The sequence below is a fragment of the Ptychodera flava genome, chromosome 9, assembly GCF_041260155.1.
Source record: "Ptychodera flava strain L36383 chromosome 9, AS_Pfla_20210202, whole genome shotgun sequence".
Taxonomy (NCBI): domain Eukaryota; kingdom Metazoa; phylum Hemichordata; class Enteropneusta; family Ptychoderidae; genus Ptychodera; species Ptychodera flava.
The window spans coordinates 10,665,139-10,691,046 of NC_091936.1; the positions used below are offsets into that span (position 1 = coordinate 10,665,139).

A 25,908-nucleotide genomic window follows, 5' to 3' on the forward strand; every position below is an offset into this window, starting at 1 on the left:
CGAAATATTGATGATCAGTATTTCGATCATGACCACCAGCCCGAGGGCAGGCAAAAATCGTGATATTGCCCTCGCTCTCATGTGTTATTATTTTTATTACACCGAACAAGCAAACATGCAAAGACACAAAAACACAAAGACTTCTTCGAGTACAGTTCGCCTTTCTGAGTCCGGACCTCAGCGTAAAATATTGTCAGTGCCGAGTCTAGGGTTGCCGCTGAAAGTTTGCCGATCTCCTCGGTAGCGTATCCAAATTTGTTGCTTGCATAGTCGCTGAACACAGAAATTGCATCCTTGTTGCCATTTTCGTTCGTTTTTCTGTTTACTTGCATCAAAATATCGTCTAACCGGTGACAGCTTTGCATGACGTTTCGCAGCCATAGTTGCCGACTGCAAGTACAAGCGAACGACAATTTGTTTTGCGCAGAAAGGAAGCGCAGTAAGTAAAATGACGTCATCCATGTAATATCAAATGCAGAGGGCATCATCAAGTTCACAGAGGGCATCATTACGTTCGCAGAGGGCATCATCACGTTTTGTAACACACCTCATCCGCAGTCTGTGTTCTAATTCGCCAATTGACAGTCACGTGGGATGCGTTCTTTTTGTGCTGATCCACGTAAACGACGTCATCAGGCATCATTTGTCGGAACTGTTGCCTGCCAGGCATCAGTTCCGAAAAATGATGCCCGCTGACGTCAAAAAAACATTGGCGCATGCGCGAACTGGAATGTAAACAAAGATGCCGTCTGCGGACAAGCGAAACGATAGTCGAGAAATTTCTCGGTTTATCCTACTTTCTGAAGAAGAACTGAATGCTCTGGTTTCAAACAAGGACTCGAAACGAACGAAGACGATAATCAAAGGTGCATTGAACGTTTTGCAGAAGTATTGCGACCCTGTCGGCAAAAACTTTTTCTTGCTGAACCACTCCAACATATTACATCATGCGACAACTTTTGTGTATGGTACGTGCTTATGTATGACTACGGATGAGGTGTGTTACAAAACACATATTGACTGGCCATTAGGGCAACAACATACGTCTTTAACCCCTCGGGCCTGTGAGTCACCCCCAAAAACAGACTGTTTCCCTCGGCCTACGGCCTCGGGAAACAGTCTGTTTTTGGGGGTGACTCACAGTCCCTCGGGGTACAGACGTATGCTGTTGCCCTCATGGCCAGTCAATATGTGTATACTTTTACATGTCATATGAGTCGTATTTAACCAATGGCAGTGCACGCTGAATGAGTGAGGTGTAATGATATACGCTATTAGTTTACCTATCATTATTACACTGGTTTAGAACATCTACACACGTGCGGTGATGTTGTTTTGACAACGTGACCTCCTAATAGACAATATTTCAACTTTCGCAGGGTTTATTTCTTTGTAAGTGACTGATATTAGCACTTAGCTGATAGTTACGCCTGACAGTGTTGAAGTTTACAACACCTCGATTTAGACAATACGTCTAGTTCGTCTTATGTCAACGAGTCAACGCAAACCACTGTATTATTGTTTTTCTTGTTCTTGTTCTTGTTATATTTTATTTAAAGAGCGCAATATGAATTAAACGTACTCATGCCCATCATTGCCCTCTGAAAAGTGTCATTTTCCACAGTGGTTAAACTGGTGAAAATAAATAAAAAGTAAGTCAACGAACTAATATATATGGCATACCTTCAATAACGTCATCATCATTTTCACCATTAATGTACGTGTTACCAGGTTCTTATCAATTATTATAAGTGACAATACTGGGGGTTTTTTTGTTTGTTTGTTTGTGTGACACATTCAGGTTTTTACATGTACATCGAGGGTTACTACAACTACTATGGCAAGACAGCTCAGCTGGTCAGTAAAATATACAAAGCCACGACCAACGGTCAGTGCCAGGTGAGAGCTTTTAAATTTGACAGTCGTAAAAGGGACAAAGTCAATCTTTTTCTACCATTTTGTGATATCAAGAAAACATGGAATACTTGAATAAAAAACTCCGTGTACACAACGAAGACAGTGCATAACTGCCAAAGTGTCAAAAATTACCCCTTTGCTGAATGCAAATAGATGGTTTTGATTACATAAAGACCTCTAGGCAAAATGGATTTCTCCTATTCGGACTTGCTTACGTATTGTAAGTGAAAGCTGCTATTCTTATCTATGTGAAAGGCATCACCAAACTTCATGTAACGGTGTATGTTCAGTAATGGATGGCGAGAGTTGTGTACTGAACTTGATTTTTTTGGTACAGACCGTAAAATGTTTAACAGAATGTTTAATTCTGGTTGGTTGCAAATAGAGTTGAGGTTGTGCACTGTTTACCAGTATTTCAATGTTTCAGAAGTCAAACAACACAAAGTTATTTTCATATAACACAAAAGTCATGAAAACTCAAAAAAGAGCGACTCAATTCCTCAACTTATGTAGGAAAAAACGTAGTTGATCGTTTATCCGATGCATAGTATATAAGCCGAGCCCAGTGGTCTTGAAGAGACGACTTGCCAACTCATCGACACGCCTCCTTTAATCGAATGCTATATTTCGGTGCTTATCATTATCAATAAGAAAATTCCGCCAAGATGTATCATCTGTCTTATATATACATGGAAATATACAAAAGATATTGTTTAGAAACCTGTATCGTATGCCACTGACACAGTATAAATGTTGTGTGTTCTTCAGTCTGATTAAAATCAGATGTAGAGTACGGCAACGTCTATACTTACGCGGTATTCTCTTGCTGTCGCCTTTCACTAACTAGAGAACACCTGGTAAGTATAGAGGTCGCCGTACTCTACATCTGATTTTAATGAGATTGTGTGTTCTTGTACCAAACGCTTCTCGTTACAGTTAGATATCTATCAGCTCAATATTTGTAACAGGTATTATCAAATTTGGTGTAGGAATTTCGGAGTCATATCACTAATTACAAAAGGTCATTAAGCTTATATACACAAATGAGCAGAAAATTGACATGACACAGTATCATCAAAGTGTTCTGAGATTGTCATCTGTTAAAAGTTTCATGAAATTTTGTGCAGTATTTCTCGATACATGTCGACACTGTCATTACTGTTTCCATGGGAAACCATTATATGAAAAAGTGATAGTTCATAACTTTATTAATATGCAAGCCATACTAACCAAAATCTAACCTCATCTTACAATTAGCACACAGTACCCGTCTACCAAATCTGATTTTGCAACCCGTTCAGCCGTTTTTGGAGTTATCGTGTAAACAGACTGACACACACACACTGGCACACACACTAACACACACACTAACACACACACAGACATCGCTATGACACTGACTCACGTGTGTGAACACGTGAGCCAATTGAAGGGCTACAGTGAAAATTTTGGATTCGGAATAGCTGTCTCCGGAGCACATTCTACCTTGACAGAAACCAGCCCTATTTTTTATTCTTTTCAGCTTCGTGTGTTTTATCATATGTATGGCGAAAATATTGGCAAGCTCACGATCTACACTCGTATATACTATAACACGAACCAGGGTCAAACAGTTGTTTGGCAGCAAAACGGACCTAAGGGGTCATACTGGGACAGAGCAGCAGTAACTTTCTCCATTAGTACAGAGTTCCAGGTATGTGATGTACTTCCTTTGTCAGCAATGGTCATCTTAGTCATGATTTTATGAATAACTCCAGGGCATTGTAATGCTAAATATTTCAGCAAATGCATTTTATTACATTTGGTCGCCATTGCCTTTAAGAAGAATATTTTGAAAGCAATCTTGACGACGTAATATTTGCGAGAAGTATGTGTCCGCGAAAAGAAGACAAAGTGGCGCTGTCGGCGTGGTGACAATGCAGATAACAGGGCGCAAAATTGTACGTGTTTGTTGCAGATTGTCATAGAAGCGATGGCTGGGGATTATTATTATGGTGACATAGCGATTGATGACATCACTCTGACGTCAGGATGCGTCAGAAGTACATCCAGTGAGTGAACTTTGTCTTTCTTAGACTCCGATAACTTAAGTGATTTCCTATTGCATGTTTTATCGACAACATTAACACGTGTTGATAAGTACTGTGCTGATAAGCTCTAGAGACATAAGTACAAATGGAATGATATTTGGACGACTGGCCAGCAAAATGGATACACAGACGAATAAATCGGCAGACAGACAGACAGACAGACAGACAGACAGAGAGACAGACAGACAAACTGACTGACTGTCTGACGGACAGAAAGACAGACAGATAAATACATAGATAGATATGTTAACTGATTGATTGATTGATTGATTGATTGATTGATTGATTGATTGATTGATTGATTGATTGATTGATTGATTGATTGATTGATTGATCGATCTATGCAAAGACTTCACTGCACGACGAGCGAAATTTTACATTTCCATAGCAAACCAATATAACACTATCAGGATTTTTGTTTTACACAGTCTGTCCGATACTTGTCGTCTGCAACGAAAACTTCTGATCGTTGTTATCGCTTATCTCCACAGGTAGACTGCCGACCGCGCCACCAACAACACCGCCACCATTTCCACCCTCTCCAACACCCCATCCATCGTGCAGTCCGAACGAATTCTACTGCAACGCTGATAGTAGATGTATATCTCCTGACAGAGTTTGTAACTTCCGCAGCGATTGTACCGATGGCGAGGATGAAGTTAGATGTGGTGAGTGTTTTTGTCTAAATATTCTAATTTTGAAAGCCCCAAAGCTAACCTAAAATGTGCGGAGGTATCCTTTTAAAGTGTTCGTGTTTGATCATATAAATACCTACTTGCCTACATTTTGCGTGATAAAGGATAATACGTGAAAACATACGACTCTAGAAGCCAGAAGAAGAATCGGAGTCATTTCCACCGTACACATTATCGCAATACGTTGAAGCTTTCACTGACGGTAAGCTTACATACGAAAGGAAAAGGTCCGATACCTGAAAACGTCACATTTCTTTCGTTACTATACGCAAAAATAATTATCCGTCGGAGCTTCGTGATAGGATTATTCAGAAATTACGTGCATAAAACGAACGAGACACGTAACATCTTATTGCAAGGCCAGTGCAAGTATTCTGTGAAAGAACTCAAGCCTGTTGTGAGTTGTTTGTCTGCTTCAAGTTTAATTACAATTTCTCCTGTCACGAAAAGTCAAATTTGTCATCATTTGCTTGATCCAGGCGAGCACAGATGATTAAGTATCACCTTTACACCATATTTACCAGTGTAACATAGGCAAACACGGTGCAATAGTGGTACTTTCTCTACCGTGCCTGGTTTAGACTTTTCGTACAAATCGCTGTTGGGATTCAGGATTTGATTTGGAATTTCATTCTTACTCCTTCGGTCCATCAGCCAAGAGTTGTGACTTCGAAAGCGGTATGTGCGGTTGGCTAGGTGTGTCAGGAGAATCAAGGAAACGAGCGGCACCAGTTCCACAGTTTATATGGGAAAGGAAACAGGGAAAGACCAAACTGTCATCCGAACACAGACCAGCCAATGATAACACTAAAAAGAACGGTGAAGGTAATGATACTGTCTTCATATTCTGAAAGAAGAGGAAACCAAAAATAATACGTGGGTTAAACAATTGATGTAAAGGATAAGAAACACTCTGTGAAAACTTTGATGTTATTGTTTATCATCTGGAGAAATAAATAATAACTTAGACCTATTGTACTCAACCGTAGTGTACATCTAGATATTAATACAGTATCGGTTAAAAAGAAGATTTTAAATATTGTATATATATATATATATATATATATATATATATATATATATATATATATATATATATATATATATATGAGTCATGTGACTTTTGTGATTTGCTATGCAGACATTCGCATGACACCATCAGTGCTCGAAATTAACTTTTTACCCTGGTAGTCCACTTGGGCTACCATTTTCTGAAGTTGGTAGCTATAGCCCCATGACAATGGCTGGTAGTCCATGAATATTCAATGTCAAGGGTCTACGCATCGGCTTCTGGAATGTACAGCATATTACTAACAAGATCGACGAACTCAGGTTATTGCTTTCTCACGTGAACAAGCCTTTTGACATTTTGATTTTAGGTGAAACTTTTCTCTCTGAATCTCACCAAGACCTTGACTTTATTGTGTCAGGGTATAATTTGCAAAGAAAAGACAGGATTTCTGGAGCGGGCGGGGGTCTTCTTGCATATATCAAGTCTGACATTTCCTGTATCCGAAGAACAGATTTAGAACTTAGTACTCTTGAAATTATCATTATTGAAATTTCTGTGAAAAATGCACGCCCTCTTCTTGTTATCGGTGTATATCGACCGCCCAGCTCAACACTGTCTGTTGATAAAGATATTGAATCTGTGATAGAATCAGCGTATTTTGAAAACAAAGAAATCATTGTCTTAGGGGATTTTAACATAAATCTTCTTACTCCCATGGGGAAGAAACACAATGTTCATAAAGCAATGGAATCTCTGAATTTCGAGCAACTTATCACTGTTCCCACTCGTCCATCCTCCGGTACTCTTCTTGACCATATCTATGTAACCTGTCCAATGAATATTGCTCATGTGTGTGTTCCCAAAGTTGGTACTTCCGATCACTATCCCGTGTGTGTTGTGAGGCGTTTTCATGCCAGTGACATTACTACAGGTTCTCATATTTCTATAAAACGCAGACAGTTTGGTAATTTTTCCACACATGATTTTATTTGTGATTTGTATGCTTCCCATTGGCCACATCTCTCTGAGATACATGATGTGAATGAACTCATTGATAAGTGGATCAATTGTTTCAACCAGGTATGTGATACGCATGCTCCTTTTGTTGAGAAACGTGTGAAAAGACTCAGACAGCCGCCATGGTTCACTCCGGACATTCTTGATCTCATTCATGTCCGGGATTATCATCTTGTTAAGGCTACCCGATCCAAGTCTCCCAATGATTGGCTACTTTATAGATCTTTAAGAAATAGAGTTGTACACACTATTTCCTATGCAAAACGACAGCACTATCGTGACATTTTCAGGAACAATTCAAGAAATCCGTCTATAATGTGGCGTTGTATAAGTGATATTCTCTCTCATGATAATTCTCGTTCACAAAGTCCTTGCATTTTGTATAAGGGTGAAAAGCTAACAAATCATAAGAATATTGCTAAGGTTTTCAATGCGTATTTTACAGGTATTGTTAATAAGTATCATTCCAGTCTCAATGCTTCACCTGACATGGGTCTTATTGATAACTGGGTTAGTTCGAAAATTGGTGCTACCATGGCCAATTTTAAGATTCCTCCGATTTCTGTTAATTTTGTTACAGAGCAGCTTTCTATACTAAGTGAATGTAAATCAGCTGGTTACGACAATGTCTCTCCCAAACTCTTGAAAATTGGTGTTTCTTGTATTGCAGAAACTGTTACAGAAATGTTTAATTTGTCAATTACCAGTGGTACTTTTCCCGACTGTTTCAAATGTGCTAAAGTAGTTCCGATTCATAAGGGAGGCTCTAAGAGTGATGTAAACAACTATAGGCCTATCTCACTTCTGCCTGTTCTCTCTAAAATACTAGAAAAACATGTTTATATTAGTCTGTACAATTTTATGCATTCAAACGATCTTTTTGTCAGCTCGCAATCTGGTTTTAGACAATATCACTCTTGTCACACTGCTTTAGTCAAGTTAACTGACCAGCTTTTACACAATATGGATCAAGGATTGTATAGTGGTGTATTGTTTTTAGATTTATGTAAAGCTTTTGATCTTGTTGATCATAACATTTTACTGAGAAAACTTTCTGTTTACAGGCTTTCTGATTTGTCCCTAAAGTGGTTTCAATCATACCTTACAGGAAGAAGCCAATTTGTTAGCTATTTAGGTGTACACTCCGATATTTTGTCGATTACGTGTGGTGTACCTCAGGGGTCCATTTTGGGTCCACTTCTGTTTTTGATCTTCATTAATGATCTTCCCCTTTGCCTCAACATGGGAAGCTTAGATATGTTTGCCGATGACCAAACTTTGTGTGTTTCTGGAATTGACATTGAACAAGTCGAGGGGAGACTGAATGGAGATCTCGTGCCAATCTCAAACTGGGTTCATAACAATAGCATGGCAATTAACACCACTAAAACAAAATATATGATTGTTGCGTCTCGCCCCAAAATTTATCACTTAGCCGACTCTGATATTTCATTTCACATTCAGATCAATGATACTCTCATTGACAGTGTTGCTGTTCACAAACTACTTGGTGTTCAATTAGACAACATTTTATGCTGGGATGACCACATAGATAATTTGTGCAAGACTTTGTCTGCAAGAATTGGTGTTATAAGACGACTACGCCCCTATTCTCAAAGGAGTGTTCTTTTGCTAGTTTATAACGCTTTGTTCTTGTCTGTAATTGACTATTGTTGTATTGTTTGGGCTAGTACGTCTAAGACCAATCTCCAAAGATTGTACAAACTCCAGAAAAGGGCTGGTAAGGTAATTCTCGGAGTTGACACGACTTTTCCTTCTCGAACAGTTTTTGTTAGTTTGCACTGGTTGCCCATAGATTTACGTATTGAATACTTTACAGCTGTTATGACTTTCAAAGCTTTAAATGGTCTCGCACCAAGCTATATTAGTGATCTATTCCAACCTCTCTCAGAAATGGATCGTTTAAATACTCGTAGTTCTAGTAATGGTAACCTTTACCCACCAATGTTTAGGACAAGCATGGGTCAAAGATCATTTGTATATCGAGCTACTAAAATCTGGAATTCCATTCCCCCAACTATCCGTGACTGTGAAGCCTTGTCGACGTTTAAATCAAAACTGCATTGTTATCTTTTCATGAAATATTGTAATGAAGGCTCTGACTTAGACTAGCCTATTTTTCCTTTGTCTTCGACATCTTCTATTCGTCTATTCCATACGTTTTTGTTTATTCGATGATTTGTTTGTGTATTTTGCCTCTCTTTTCATGAGGGCTCTGATGGAAATTACAATTACTTTACTGTAATCAGATTACCCTCTTTAAATAAAGTGTAATAATAATAATAATAACAAGGCAGTATTGCTGAAGGCAATGAGTACTTGGGCCGTGATAGAGTAATTTTGAGGACAATATATACTACTATTCAAATATGGTCTTGAATTTCCTCCTGTCAATGAGGCATTTGATTAACTGGTTATTAAACGAAGCAATGGCATGACAACGGCAAAATATGTCTAGCAACTTTTGTGGAGTTTGAGGCAGGGGTTCTTTATTTATAGTGGAAATTGCTTAAACTCCTTAAATATTCAAATTACAGCAAATTTCTTTTGTTCTCGATGGTAGATGTCTAATATTTAGATGGGCATATTTAGATTTCTACCCTATAGTTATCCCTATATACCAAAAATCGGACATCCAGCTCTATTGGCTTGCTCAGAATTAGATATGCGCATAATTAATGAGGTACAATATGTGGTGTCATAAGGTGTCCCATCATACCATTTATGAAGGGTGTAGCACTTGTGGTTACTGAGTTGTGGACAAATATATATATTTGAGGTCAAAGGTCATCGAGGTCACGTGACATTTTGTCAAAATAATTGTATTGATAAGTTATTCCTATATACCAAAAATCAGACCTCCAGCTCTATTGGCGCGCTCAAAATTATATATGCGCATAATTAATGAGGTACAATATGTGGTGTCATAAGGTGTCTTATCATACCAAATATGAAGGATGTAGCACTTGTGGTTACTGAGGTGTGGACAAATATATATATTTGAGGTCAAAGGTCATTGAGGTCACGTCACATTTTGTCATAATAATTGTATTGCTAAGTTATTCCTATATACCAAAAATCAGACCTCTAGTTCTATTGGCTCGCTCAAAATAAGATATGCACATAATTAATGAGGTACAATATATGGTGTCATAAGGTGTCCTTTCATACCAAATATGAAGGGTGTAGCACTTGTGGTTACTGAGTTGTGGACAAATATGTATATTTGAGGTCAAAGGTCATTGAGGTCACGTGAAGTTTTGTCAAACAAATTATATTGTTAACTTATCCCTATATACTAGTATCAGAAATCAGACCTCTTGCTCTATTGGCTCGCTCATAATTAGATATGCACATAATTAATGGAGTACAATATGTGGCGTCATAAGGTGTTCCATCATACCAAATATGAAAGGTTTAGCACTTGTGGTTACTGAGTTATGGACAATAATGTATATTTCAGGTCAAAGGTCACCAAGGTCACATGATATTTTGTCAAAATGTCTGAGATATCTGCGTGAACCGATGGACTCACTGATGGACTCACGGACGGATATGAGCCAATCTATAAGCCCCCTGGACTTTATCCGTGGGGACAAAAAAACTGTGTCACTGCATCCTTTAGGCAATATGAATACAATGAGAAACTAAATTTTTATTTTTCTTGGCATCATACATGCGAGTCTATGGAGAACTGCCTTATACATGGGAGTCTATGGAGGTGTAACTAAAAAGTCCTCTAACACGGCCAAATTTGATAGCATTGTGAAACAAATCGACGTGCATCTGTATGGGGTTGGGTACTAGGCGTGAACGGACGGACGGACGCACGGACATGACCAAACCTATAAGTCCCCTCGGACTTCGTCCGTGGTGATTAAAAACAACGCAACAGTTATTACAGCTACACCGGCGGTAGGTTCATATCCAGAGCCCCGTACGGTCTGCCGCCGTCGCTTGAAAACATCTCATGCACCCGGCCATATGGGCAGCTGGCCGGATGCATGACTTCCCGGAGAAGGCGAGCTGTCACGTTCAAGCTCAGGATTATTTGTCGATCAAATTTCAATAAATTTACCTTACCTAGATGAAATTTTGTCTATAGGCTGAAATTTCGCCGAAGTTTGACAAAATTACATCGATTTTTCAGGTTCATATGCGACATTTTTGAGTTTTGAGTGCAGACAGAAATAAGTTTTGAGGCAACATGGCTGCGACCCCATGTTGACCCCTAGCCCTGCGTACGATGCTATGTGCTACAGCTGACACACAGCATCGTACGCAGGGCCAGCGAGAGAGTTGCCGACATCGACGGTTATTTACGAGAAGTGAATAAAAGACTGTCATTTTTGGAAGCGATCGAGTAGCTGAGGTAGGCTGGGATACGACTTGGGCCCAAGAACGCTGAATTTCGGCAGTAATTTGGCTTTTTACGTCAAGTCCCAAAATGGATTTGAAGTCACCGACCCTACGTACGGGTCTTTGCAGGGCTGTGGTGAGCGGGGCGGTTAGACGCAGGGCTAGTTGACCCCAAGTGAAAATGTGTTCGCGATCAAATCTTCCTATATTTTTTTCAGAATTTTCAACAAAATCATTGCTTCTTACATCTTTTGTAAAATATAAAATACTAAAATAAAACTGCGATGTGCCATGTCTCCAGATTTCTAAAATATCGTTCGTTGACCGTTCGACGCAAACTTGTGACGCAGTTGAAATTCAATACTGACCGCCAAATAATCTTAATGAGACGAGATCAGTCTAGACATCCTCCAAATTATCCAACCATTCGCATTGGAGTTCAGCTCGCTTAGAGTATCATAACATTTTTCGGCCTTCTTTTAGATCGACCCTAATATCTCCCATTTAGGAAATAAATACACAAGCTACCTCGACAAAACTTCGTGCACCATCCAAGACCAAACGCACTACAAATCTGTCTTGACGTCATCATCTCCTTACATGGTAATCGGCATACCGTATTTTTTAGCAAAGGGGACACAGAATACGTCGGAGTATTCAGTTTCAAACGTATTACATTGTGTGATGTTGTCAAAAAAAGTCATGTTACTGCAGTGGTATAAATTACAAAACACAAAAGTTCAAATCAGTTTATTTTGGACTGGCTTTACCCAACATTTCATATTGTTTCTTATGCCAGATTTGACCACGTGCTTACTGGCGACCCCTTTCATGCAAATTTTGTGTCAAATGATGTGTTCCCCTGGAAAAACAAACGTACGATTTCTAAATGAAGGAGGCGAAATTTGCCCTCAAGACTCGAAACCACCCCTTTGGGGTGTACCTAGCTATTTTTAACGAGCTTCTCGAATCTGCAGCTCTATTTCGAAATGATGGTCTGGTTTTCTCAGCTCAAGGATAAGTGTTCTCCATCGCTGTGGGCATTACTATTCTCAACCGGGGGTACAGTTTCCAGTCGTAATGTTTTTCATTGTGTCCGGGATATAAAACCTTTCCTTTTCAAACTTTCTCTTTGATTAACACTAATCCACATCTTGTCAGTGATTAAACATGTTTCAAGTTTAAATGTTAAATTCTGGTCTCGAGCCCTCCTGTTCGACCAAACCGAAATTACCCCTCCCACTTTGGCTCGTCCAGTGGGTGTAGCAAGGGTCGTGCCATCGCCTAGGAAACGGAGGGTGCATTAATTGTTGCATTTCGATGCACATTTTGATTATATTCAGAAGATTTTGTGGCAAAAACTCAGATAGAGAAGCATTTATATTCACATCTCACTTATTCAAGACTGGCTGAGAGCAGCACTTCCATTCAGTTAACATCATTACGCCATTTATTATGCCAAGAAAGATGAAGCCAATACATTTTGCCCTCCCTGGTCTCAGCCAGAAATGGTTATACCTTACAGTTTTTTCCCACGGAATGAAAACAAATGTACTTGGGCTGAGGCCCAAGTACAATAATATTTTGGTTTAGGGATACTTTGCTCGTCCCAGTATAAGCCCCCGGTTCAGCAACACAAAACAGCAGTAAAACTTATGTTATGTGTCACGAACGCTTAATTTATGCTTATTTTTGTACATTTGTAACACTTTCTATCACTTTCTAAATCGGCTTATACATCCAAAAATTGTAACTTTAGTAAAGAAAGACAGAAAAAAAATATTCTCATGATCTTTATGAACTGGCATGCCTTGTTACACCCGAGTCTCTCTGTACGGAACGTAATACATTGATACTGATCGACAACCATAGCGAAACTCAGCCACGATTTCCAAGCGCAGTGTTTTATATTACTATTTCAAATCAAACTTATTACACTATCTCTTGATATAGAAGTGAAATTTTTGTGACATTTCAGCATCAAAACCCCAAAACTTGACACAAGTACGTCTTGTATGCTGTCGATCAACAGCATAGTGTGAACTGGTATGCAAAGACTGCACACGGAAAAGCAGCTCAACATTCTAGTATCAAACGCTCTGCATCTTGTGAAAACAACAACAACATAGCAGTGAAAATTGTAACAGTCACCAGAAAAAACTCTTTACAAATGAAAGGATAATTGCTTCAAACAAATGAAACTACATGTTGACTGCATTTAGATCGTCCAAAAATGACGGACATCACACGCCAAGTATTTCATGTCCCAGGCTTTGGTAGTCCGTGAGGGCTACCACTTTATGGACTTTGGTAGTCCCAGGGAAAAGTTGGTAGTCTGTGGACGCGGGACTACCGCTAATTTCGAGCCCTGCACCATGCATTGTTCTGTTTTTATTATCATCAGTGCTTGACAAAGGTGTGCTATTCATACCGAAACGTCGCCGGCAATTAAACGTTGGGATTGGAAATAAGGTAGACTTTGAACATCTCATCAGTTTGTAAGTCACTACAAGTGTGTATATATATATATATGTAAATATATATATATATATATATATATATATATATATATATATATATATACATATATACATATATGTATATATAAAATGAAACATGTCAAGTTATATACTAGTTATATACTAGTATATATATTTATATATATTTATATATATATATGAAATACAGTGGTCACCAAGTCACCACACAAGTCACCAACTTAGGAATCAGTTATTGGTAATGAGGATCAATCTTATGAATGATGCAAAGCCAGAGAAGGGTAAATTTGAAATGACTCACCATACGAATTTTTTATATGAAATACAGTGGTGAATGAAAAGTGACCCATGCGGGACTCGAACCCACCCCCCCCCCATATATATATATATATATATATATATATATATATATATATATATATATATATATATATATATATATATATATATATATATATATATATATAGATAGATAGATAGATAGATAGATATATAGATATAGATAGATAGATAGATAGATAGATAGAGATAGATAGATAGATAGATAGATAGATAGATAGATAGATAGATAGATAGATAGATAGATAGATAGATAGATAACTTGACATGTTTCATGCGCATACACTGTCAGAGATTATACTATCAAAGATGTTCCCATGTCTTGTCTTTATCGTTTTACGCAGGTTATTACGTATTCGCGGACAACTCGCCCGGACAAAACCTGCACACAACGGAAATCCGCAGCCCTACGATTGGTAACAGCGGACCCGATTGTCAATTGGAGTTTTACTACAACATGGGTCGCTTGAATTACTATGGTTCGCTAGAAGTAAGGAAGAGGTTCGCCAACTACACAAATACTTACTTTACCCATAGCGGAACACTGGACGAATGGCGGAAGGCAAGGGTTTACATAGGGACTGGACTCTCCTACCAGGTGTGATACAAACAAACTCAATTTCATACAATATTATTGAAAACTGAACCATTGTACAAGAAGGTGGATGTATCAGTAGCTGAAACTTCACATTTCAAATTGAAACGTTGAGAGTCCGTGACATTTCGCGGCCAACAATATATGTAATTGCCCGCGGGACCTTATTTTGGGGCGCCTTTAGTTCCGCAGTAATCGTTATTTTCAAGGGACACTCTGATTACAATATCGAGCATTCTGTCAATATCAAATAAGTTAGAATCGAACATTCTTAAGCATGAGACAGAAATATCACATTTCCCAGATTATTTCAAATTTGAATGGCCGCAAAATGTACCGCAAATGCTGTAAATTCTGAAAAAGCTAGATTAAGTTTGGTCTGCAAAAAAGAAGCAAATGACGGTCAAGAATATCCGATATGTTGATCCTCATGCGAGATATCGATACATCAGTATGTATAGGAGTTGACCTCAAATGTGAGTAGGAAAATCGGATACAGCTGTGGGAAATTGTAACATAAAAACCGATATGTCGATATACCGATTTCAACTAGATATATCGTTCGGCCGCGAAATGTCACGTACTGTTACGGGGGTTAGTTACTGCCTTCGGGCAATGTTTTGTCAACTCTGTATCATTTTAGAAGTCTACACTCTCCGGAGTCTTGTCTTGAAACAGCGGAATACGTTGTCAGTAATACATACATGGATTCCACTGAATATACGTGTAACGGAAAGCTGCCAATGATATTAGTATGTGATAACATGATAGCTGACATATTGACCGCAAACCTATTTGAACAGTAATATTTTATTTGACACCCATATCATGAGTGATAATCATAATTTTATTGCATGGATGATTTGACAAGAAACCTTAAAACATAGATGTCTGAAGCATATGGGTACTAGAAGAAATAAAGAATACCTTGCCTATACTTTGCCCGTTGTTCGATTGCCTTGAAGTTATCCCCTTGGAAAGCTTTTTTCTAAGTTCTTTTCACTTTGGCAACATTAAATTATGTACGTCCGTAACTATAAAAATAGGTTGACAACGATGAGGAGCTGTAATCACGCAGGATACAATCATTCTATATGACATTGCTCCTTACTTCATAAAGCGCTAGGAGAGGAGTAATATTACACATTCTTGGTGCTGTTGTTATGTGTAATCGATAGATGGCGTAAAGCTCGCAGACTAAAAGACTTAATGTGTTCTTTCTAACCCTCGATTTACAGATCGTATTTGTGGCTATCCGCGGAAATTACTTTTATGGAGATGAGTGCATAGACGATGTGAAGTTCATAGACTGTGAACCACCAGGTATTAATCGCTGTCAAGCATTAGACTACGAGTATCTTTCAACAGGGAAAAAAGCAAGGGCTGAATTTATGGCGAGAAAACACTTAACATGATGGTTGTCCAGATTTCGAAGCTACACTGTTATTTTGTCGAGTTTGTACAATTATTTATGAAACAGTGTTCCAAGGTCTTTGTCGGAAGAAGTATATCTTTGCGTCACCTAGATGTGTTTGCTTTTATATATAACCAATCAATGAATTGACTGAATTTTTATGTAACTTTGTACTCAACAAAATCTGGACGGTTTGGTCATTTTGCTATGTGTATGTTAATTTAGATACTGTATCTAGGACACGATAAATGTCTTTCCCTTACCTTTCAGTCATTACCGGTGATCCGTGCCTTTCCACAGAGTACACGTGCGGAAACAAATTTTGTATCGATAAGAGCAAAGTGTGCAACTTCGTAGATGAATGTATGGATAACACAGACGAAGACCATTGCGGTGAGAACATTTCTTGGCTGAAAGCAGAGAATCCCTTTACATCAATTTGACTTCTCGCTAAAGTTCCGTCGTGCATAAGGAACATGTAATGAATGTAATGTTTTCCGTGCCAGAAAACTCAAAAATGTGAATTCCGCAAAACGTCGCGAAATGTGACCTAGGTTGCTGCATATTTTAGTGATATTCACCTTACTGTTTACATCTTTTCTCGCATTACAATGATACATTTCACTCCATCTATACCAATTTATTACACGCATTACTAGGACACGACAAACTTACAGCAGCAATCTTTGCATCGTGGTAAATTTGATCTGAATATATAAATTTGATCTGAATATACGGTATACTACGGCCAGTTTTCTGAGAACCTATGAGCAGAACGAAAATTTCATCGCCTTTCAGCGGAATTATGGAGGATTTCACATGGATTACCCAAACAGTAACCAACTATCAGGCGTAGCATGTGTTAAAACAGTGCTCATGCACTGAAGCTGAACAAAGCTGAAAGTGTCAGTTGAGTTGCAAGAGTTAAGCGGAGAAACAGTTTTTGTCGCCAGAGTAATGCCCGTTTCTTTTGCGCAGACTCCCTGGCTGGAAGGTGTGATTTTGAAATCAGTATGTGCGACTGGAAACAAGAAGGCGGTGATAACTTTGACTGGGGTTTACTAAGAGGTACAACATCTTCAGCAGGCACCGGGCCGAGTACGGATCACACAACGAGAACCGAAAAAGGTGAAATCATGGTTAAACTTAGAATATGCTCTTGCAGTCGCTATTAAGGTAGTGAACGACTTGTCAATTTGTCAATTTAAAAAAAAATATATCCAAGTCAGTTTTTTTCAGATTTTGCCTTAATTTTGAAAATAACTGTAGCCAATGAAATGTGATTTCCATTTGGTTCAAAATTATCAAAAAAGTTACAGAAAATTCATAAAAATTGGTAAAATATCGCAATAAAATTTTGGTGGGAAAAATTACAGCACTCATAGGGTTGAACGTTTGTTCAAAATTTCCTGAATGAAACTTTTAATCATTGTCTTATCAAATTAACAATTGAAATCGGGGTCATTGTGCAAATTTTAGAACTAGAGAAACAAATAACCCGAAATTTTGCGATATTTGAAATCAAAATGGCCACCATCCCTGTGTTAACTCTATCGGAAAAAATTAAATTTTGAATTTTTAAAACACTAAGACGGTGAAATTTTTTCTCTCTCCAAGACCTTTAAATTGAGCCCTTACAAGTGATAGATCAGGCAGTGGAAAAGCAGTGGAGAAAATCAACAAAATTGAAATGAATTGAAACTTTTTGATTATGAAACCATTACCGGTTTTCAAATTTCCTACTCAGATGATTACATTCCTGACGTGAAGTTTAGAAGTCACCATGTTTTGAATATTAATCAGTAAAGGTGTGAAGGCATCATTACGTCATTACTGTGCCTCGTTATGTAACTTCTGTCTCCTTGTTGCGATCAGGAAGCTACCTGTACATTGAAACGAATTACCCGCAGTACCCATACTACATCGCAAGAATTGCCAGTCCAACCATCCTAGCGACAAGTTCCAATTGCAGGGTAAGTAGCCAATCACTGCTACTGGCCAAATCTCATAATTGTAGTCCCATAATATATAGAATCGTTTAATTTCTGATGTTCAAAATCAATGCATGTAGCTTACAACGACTAACGAAAATGCGAACAGTGGCAAGCCAACATTTTGCGGTTTAAGGTAATATGCGCCTCGAAAGTAAACGCTTTAAATTTGCTCAAAGTTTCCTCGGTTAAACTTTCAACCATTCTCTTAACAAATCGAGAATTAAAATGAGAGTCAAAGCGCAAAGTTTAATACTGGAGAAGCAAATTACCTACAATCAAGCAGAGCGATATTTGAAATTCAAATGGCCATCATCCCAGTGTTACAATGGGAGAATGAAATTTTCGATTTTCGAAAAATTGAAGTGATTTTTATTTCTACAAGAGCTTTTAAATGAGCCCCTAAGACCAGAAAAGAAATGTTAAAATTTGAGAATCCTAACATCTTTTCCCAAGGCTACCCTACACCTCAAAAAGTATCGTTCTTATGGCTACCGTACACCTCTAATTTATATCGTAACAGTTATTGCCAAAAAACGATGACTGTATATCTTCATCGCTTGTTATAAAATACTAAAGTAATTTATTTACTTTGGCCCTGGATTGAACTTGTCCCAAGTGCAATATACGGCCAAAGTAAATAAATAGGCTTTTTCGTGAATGTGCATCCGGCTGTTTGACGTTTCTATTATTTGTTTTATATGACTTTAGAACCATAGAGCTAAAAGATGACCCTCAAGAAACATCCGTTCGGCTAAATAATTAAATAATTTGTGTTGATGATGTCTGCAGTCTCGTTTCACGAATAGGCTTTATGCAGAATTTTCTTTGTGTTTTTTTCAACCGTTTGCCCGGCGATCTGTCAATATTTTTAGTGGACACAGAGCAAAGCAATTAACTTACTTTGACTAACTAACTTCTAGCACGTCTTGTTTCATGCTTTCTCTGAGGTAAAATGACATAAGCTGTAACTTGCGGCAAGTGTTTCAATATTCAGCTCCTGTATATCAACTACCATGTCTGACCCTAATCCGTCTGTCATGCTGAAATTTCGAGTATTCTTTTTGTCAACACAGCTTGTATTTGTGTAGTGATCATTGTTTATTGTTTACAAATGAATTCTAGTCCGGACTTGAATAGAATTTTCAACAATAACAATGTAGATTATACTCATATAGGTTGTGTTGATATGCTAAATACTTTGGCATTAAATTACAGTTTAGGGATTCAATGCAGAAAGTGTAGGGAAACCACAAAACAAAAGTTCTGAAAAGATAGCCAAAAGATACAGCTTATGGAGCTTTAACTATGAACGTGTCGGCATTGGCCTGTACATAGCCATAAATCTGGCGAGCCACTGCCGTATATGTACCTTCACGTTCGAGCAGTACTAATACAAAGGAGAGGCTGCATAGTAAGAAGGAAAGGAAGCGGGTAATGCACACAAAGAAAGTAGATCACGATTCGGCCATTGATCGACGACTAGCGACCGGTGAACTTGACTAGTTGAAGGGAGGTATTCATAAAATGTGTAACAAAACTAAGTGATGACAGCATATCCGTATATAACGTCAAGTTCGATCGTTCTTGAACCTCTTATTCATACTCCACGTCTTCGCCCTTCAGCTCAATCTGTGGTATCACATGTACGGTACACATGTTGGATCTTTGGTGATTTATCAACGGACCACCTATCTTGAGAATAATATGCAAGTACTTCAAAACTTGACCGGAGACCAGGGAAACTTTTGGCAAAACTTGGATGTCCCCATCACCACAAATGGCAAAAATTTCAAGGTTTGTGTGACAAAAAATAACACACATAACACCGTCATTATAAGCACAATCTCTCTCTCTCTCTCTCTCTCTCTCTCTCTCTCTCTCTCTCTCTCTCTCTCTCTCTCTCTCTCTCTCTCTCTCTCTCTCTCTGATTCGGGTTAGAGAAACACATCTTTAAAAAGTTTGCAATGTGTGTGAAGTACAAAATTGCCGCTATACACTGTATAATACGGTGGCCCCTACACGCCACTGAACTCTATTACTTTTGAATATAAGCTCTAATTTTTCTTGACAATATCTTTAATATTTGTAAGAGAGTTTATTTCTCCACCGCGAACTTTTAATTTGTACGGGCAACTTTATCTTAACTTTATCTTAACTTTAACTTCTCGAAAGTATTTTTAATTTTAACTATAAACAAAATGTGTTTCTCAAAAGTATTTTTTATTTTGTAAAACAAAAGTAAAAATTTTTCAAGACAATAAACTCCCCAACACGTCATGGAAATTTATTAATTTTATTCAAAAACTCATATTTCTTGACAATATATATTTGTAAGAAATTTTATTTCTCCACAGGAAACTTTTATTTCTGAACGGGGAAATTTTATTTTTGGGGTAAACTGCTTTTAAAAACTTTTAACAAAAAAAACTTTAACTTTTAAAATATAACTTTAAATCTGAACAAAATATTTGTTTCTCAAAAGCGTTTTTTTATTTCGAAAAGAAGTAAAAATTGTCACAGCAAGAGTTTAAGATTTTTGCTGAGCGCGAACTGAGTTACTTAAATGACATAACCTTATGTCTTTAGAGCAGAAAACTTAAATTCTTAAAGTAAAGTTTTATTTTTCAAGAGTAAAATTAATTTCTTTATGGAAAAAAGATTTCTCAGAGCACCAAATTGAAATACAGTGAATAAAACTTTTTTCTCAATGGAGAGAAACTATTTTCTGAAGACAACAAAACTAACTCCTTTAAGATATATTTTCTACATATGAGTGTGGTTTAAGAATTTGGTAAAACTGAACTGAGAAAGAACGAAAAAGCAGGAATGAAAAAGTCAAACTTACTTTTCTTCAGAGCGCAATTTAGTTCTGAGGAGAAATATTTCATGTGAGGGCGCAATTACCTATAATGCATAGCAAACTCTCTCTAGCGAGAGTAAACACATTTTGGGGAAGAGTAAAACATTTTTCCGACGAGCAAAACTTTATTTTAACGGCGGCGGAAGTTAAAGTATCCCACCATGCAACACCCAAGTTTGACGGCCTCCCACCACTTAACGCCGGTAACACACAGCCCTGCCATGGAGAGCTAATGAAGGAACCGCAATGCGCGGTCCCGTCGGATCACTCAAACATAAAACCGTTCTTAGGAGGGAATCAGACAAGTGGCAACTGACCCGTTTGCGTCCCCGTAGCCCTGCGTACGATGTGTGTTCCAGGCGTTATACGGCCCCAATACACAGCATCGTACGCAGGCAGGGTAGGGCCGGGCTAGCGTGCAAGTATCGCCGATGAAGTCAGTCATGGTTCAAGTTGTCTCGGAGACTCTGGGTCATCAAACTTGGGTGTTGCATGGCGTGGCGTGTAGGGGCCACCATAGTATAAACTCTAGCAGGTAAGACGAAGAAAAAATATATGTTTAATTGGCGAGATTGAAACATGGGTAGGTAGATGGGTATTAATTTTATTTTATATTCTCTTGAATTATTTTTCTTTGTTTTTCAAAGTTCTTTGCAAAATGCCTTTTGTACTGATTGTCTTTAGCATATGGCTCTTTTTAATGTATAAATTTTGTTTCCTTACAAAAAACGTGTATCATGCTTCCATGTTGCTAATTGTTGTAACATTTCAGACATTTTAAAAACAGCATTTATACACATGAAACAGTGTACAAATTTTTAAAATACAACTATTCCACTACAGGTATCACGGGTGGAGAATGCATTTATCGTCTACGCAAAATGTAATAATATTTATAAAATATGAATGTTATGAATAAAATCAGATTGGTATCCACAGCGTTGAGCGACTTTTCGATGCACTGCAGAGCAGAAAAAAAGAACAACTTATCCTTTGAAATCTGTCACGTGATTTTTCAGTACTTCACAATCCTGTTCCAATACCAATCTGGTTTTATCTATAATATTTTATTTCATAACTATCTATATATTTTGCGTAGATGATAAATGCCTTCTCCGTCTGTGCCAGTGCGTCGCGTATATGCATTTGATATGCTTGTCAATAACAGGCGTCGACCATTCCCACACACAGCAAGCTGAGGACACTGTGCTGTACAGAAATTTGCATAATTCATCACTGCCAACAAACTTTCTCAAACTTTTCAGAGTCTTGTACATTTGAAATACCTTTCCAAAACACATCACCGATTGTCATCGTATTGACGTAAGGTCTTTCGCTTTTACGGTGAATCAACACGCTTCAGCAATATTCAGTAATCGCAACTGAAGTGTGGAAGAAGATATTTTGAATATTCTAGAACATTCATCTTTAAAAAAAAGTTATTGGCTCTCTGTAGAAAATGACCTGCGAAATGATGTAAACCTGACAGCTGTTTGTCGATTGAACGGCCAGTGTTTGGCACTAGAGAAAATAATTACCTAACTATTACCGAGGTTAGAAATTCAAAATGGCCGCAATCTAACCCTTTGGGAACAATAAAATGTTCCTTTTTCGAAAAACTAAAACGGTTAAAATTTGTCTCAACTCCCTCCCCCCCCCAAAAAAAAACACCGATAGAAAGCAACCTTTAGTTTTATCAGTTTGCAAAGTAAACGAAAAATGAGGGTACTGTGTCAGATACCTGACCAAAACCATGTGCACTGTGCAAATTAACATATGAAAAATATTTGCTTGATTTTTTCTTCGCAAAGTCTTTTATCGCTAGCTGGTAAATATTAATTCGATAACAAAAGCACCATTTTCAATGCACTAGATTGTCATCGAAGGTATGGTTGGTAATGGTTACCTTGGCGATATCGCCATCGATGACGTCACCTTCAGTGACGGCTGCATAGCGGGTGGTCAGATACCTGGGGAAGATACAGCCACACCACCGCCCTCACACGACTCCTGTGGTAACGACCCGAGAAAGCTTAGCTGCAAGACGGGAAGTGGTTGTTTCGAGAGCTGGCAGCGCTGTAACTTCATCAGCGACTGTGCAGACGGGTCTGACGAGAGCAACTGCGGTAAGTCAGTCCACGAACTCGTCCCGCTTACCGATATCAAATGTGCATCGTGATTTTAGGCCGGTATTGTCAAAGGATTCAAGCCGACAAAGTTCAAAGTTCAAAAAAATTATATTAAACCATTACTCTTGATCAATAGCTACTGACTTTAACGATCATTTCGTTTCAAAGGGAACGACTGCGATTTTGAAAACGACAACTTCTGTGGTTGGCAGAATGTCATAGGAGTTAAAATGAATTGGACAATCGCAACTGGCCCGTCTTGGACTACGTACACAGGACCAAATGTCGACCACACCAAGGGTTCGCAACTAGGTAAGTCACAATCAAGAATATACAAAATTTGTCAAGCCATAAAAGCTGTGTGATTCGTCTTTTATTTAATCTTTCACATCTTATTTAGCTCTCTCTCTCTCTCTCTCTCTCTCTCTCTCTCTCTCTCTCTCTCTCTCTCTCTCTCTCTCTCTCTCATTCTTATTTGTGCAACATTCAATTCGTAATTTTAACATAACTGCCAAAAAAGGCGATTTTTCAAAAGAGTACACTTGTATTTTATAATACACCGGAGATGTCAGAGCACGGTAAACCCATATCAATAGTACGATTGCGATTATATTCACGTGTCATAAGACAAAAGAGAAGTATCTTGATTACGTTCGGTGAATGCTTGTTTTTCTCGAAAAGCTTTGCAAAACCGCGGTTGTTTAGAGAGCATTCGTTTTACGGGGAGGGGGTTCGGTGAACTTCAGCTACAAACGAAATGCAAAAAAGCGACCCCCTCCCAATGGAATTCTAAATTTGATCCCTACCTCAATTTATCAATTGTAAATGTGACTCCCCCCTTATTTTTCATCTGATTAACCCTTTACACCCTAAGGCCCTGGAGTGGAGTTGACATCTGGAAGTACCATGGGTCCCATAAGGGACTGGACAGAAATTAAAGGAGGGAGGGTCGGTGTTTTTCAAAATGACTCTGCGCGAAAAATAGTGACCCTTTAAAAGAAAAAGAAGTGACCTTCCCCAATTTTCATCTGCAAAAAAGTATCCCTCCCTCTGCGTGTCACAGGCCATACCAATAATATCTTAATTGATAGATAATTTCTAATTTGACCTTTGAACTTTCAGAGAATACATTTTAACCTTTACAAATTATCACTTGTGTGAAATTCCAAGATCATATTTTTGTTCATATCTGGTCTTTCAAACACCCTATTCTAATCACGTACATTTATATAAATTGTCAAACATTTATAAACGCACAGATTTAGCTAGTTTTGTATTGTTCATAGTTTCTTCAGAGACTACAATATATAGAGAATCAACATTTCGCTGAAATTCCAAATTAATCAAATTCCCTGCACACACGCGAACTTGTAACCTCCCTAGTCTAATCAAGTACATTAATATCAACTATCAAGTGTCTATAAATTCACATATTCAGCTAGTTTTATATTGTTCATAGTTTCCTCATAGACAACAATGTATAGTGTATCAACATTTCAGTGACACTCCACAATCAAATTTAGGAGCATCTCCATGGTCCCAATATCTCATCTTATACTGATATACGGTCACTGATACATCATTGTCCTCTGACTGATGAATGAATAGCTGACAGAAAATAGCCTGCCTTACCATCGATCAGTCAAAGTGACTATCAGAACCGAGTAGTATGAAAGATGCAGTTTACCCCTAAGAACTTGACAGTCAATCAAAGTGGCTCGTCAGAATAACTGATTAAAAAGCACTTGTCTCATTGGTGTTCTTATTCTTATTTCTATTCGTTAATCCTGGATTTTTAAATGTATGTAATTATAAAGTCCAAAAAGCAAAAATTGTAAACACTTCATATAACAACATATTTTCAAAATTGGAGTTATTTTTCCCAGTGTTCAAAGTGTTATAAAATTTATATGGTAAACATGGCATGACACTTATTTCTATTTTTGTGAACAAATGTGCTCTTTTCTGCTTGTTATTACCTCACAGTACAATAAATTACCCACAATTCTCTTTGATTTGTATCCATGAAGGTTACTTTTCTAAAAAAAATTTCAGTTCTGCATGTAAGCACTAATGTTCAGCATCAGAATAATTGTTAAATAATATCCACTAAAAGTACGTTTAGAAATGTCAGCAAAAGTTTCAAAATAACCATTAAACAACCATGGAAGTCATGTTCTGTAGGTACAACATTGCCATACTTTTTAGGCAGCAAGTTATGACAAACTGAAGGGGTCATTCTCTGAGAAAACTTAGAATGCAAATTTCTTTTGTCATTTCCATTGGAAAAAATCAATATCCTCTTGTTTCAAAAAACAGGTGCAACTGGTCTCCCTACTTTCCATCACATTATTCTGTATGGCTGAAGACAGAATCAGTGGAAAATTTTACAAAAATGCTATCTCCTCTCTCAATCTTGCATAATTTTCCAAATCATTTAAAATGAGAATTGAGAAGAATGGTGTCCTTAAAAGTACGTTTTCAGAATTTTTACAACTAGTCTATGAATTTGTCTACACATTGGAGACCTGATAGACTTCTCTGGGGAATCTCTGAGGATACAAATTGCAATGAATTATGGGAAATTTACAGTACTGTGTGCACCTGTTCAGACAGAATAAAGCCGCGCTCGCAGCTCGTATTGTGTTTTATACGCTTTTTGGTTAGTGGTGTTGCTTTTTGCCGTACCTTTCAAACCTTCGTAAAATTTGACCCCCCCCCAAATCATTGATTGTAAAATTTGAACCCCCCTTAAAACGGTTTTGTAAAAGTCAATTCCCCCCCCCCATTTCCACCGATCTCCCCTGCCTGTAAAAAAAACCAATACTCCCTTACCGGAGCCGATACAGACAAGTAATTGCATTCCATCTGTACACTTAGTGTATTTGTTATTTGATAACCAGATGTTTCATACTTTCGGAACGTCAAACGACACTTCTACACGTAGTCATTACGGTACGTGTATTAT

The 25,908-nt window shown here is 37.9% G+C and overlaps 1 protein-coding gene across 1 annotated transcript in view; it reads left to right on the plus strand.

Moving 5' to 3' along the window:
• LOC139139947 (MAM and LDL-receptor class A domain-containing protein 1-like) overlaps positions 1–25,908 on the plus strand; it is a 53,584-nt gene that overhangs the window by 17,820 nt on the left and 9,856 nt on the right. Inside the window, exons 16-28 of the mRNA XM_070708914.1 lie at positions 1,802–1,899; positions 3,440–3,610; positions 3,875–3,968; positions 4,499–4,675; positions 5,357–5,527; positions 14,293–14,546; positions 15,782–15,866; positions 16,228–16,350; positions 16,936–17,085; positions 17,833–17,930; positions 19,575–19,745; positions 22,685–22,937; positions 23,109–23,252. Of these exons, the coding sequence (XP_070565015.1) occupies positions 1,802–1,899; positions 3,440–3,610; positions 3,875–3,968; positions 4,499–4,675; positions 5,357–5,527; positions 14,293–14,546; positions 15,782–15,866; positions 16,228–16,350; positions 16,936–17,085; positions 17,833–17,930; positions 19,575–19,745; positions 22,685–22,937; positions 23,109–23,252 (1,989 nt within the window). The remainder of the gene's footprint in view (positions 1–1,801; positions 1,900–3,439; positions 3,611–3,874; positions 3,969–4,498; positions 4,676–5,356; positions 5,528–14,292; positions 14,547–15,781; positions 15,867–16,227; positions 16,351–16,935; positions 17,086–17,832; positions 17,931–19,574; positions 19,746–22,684; positions 22,938–23,108; positions 23,253–25,908) is intronic.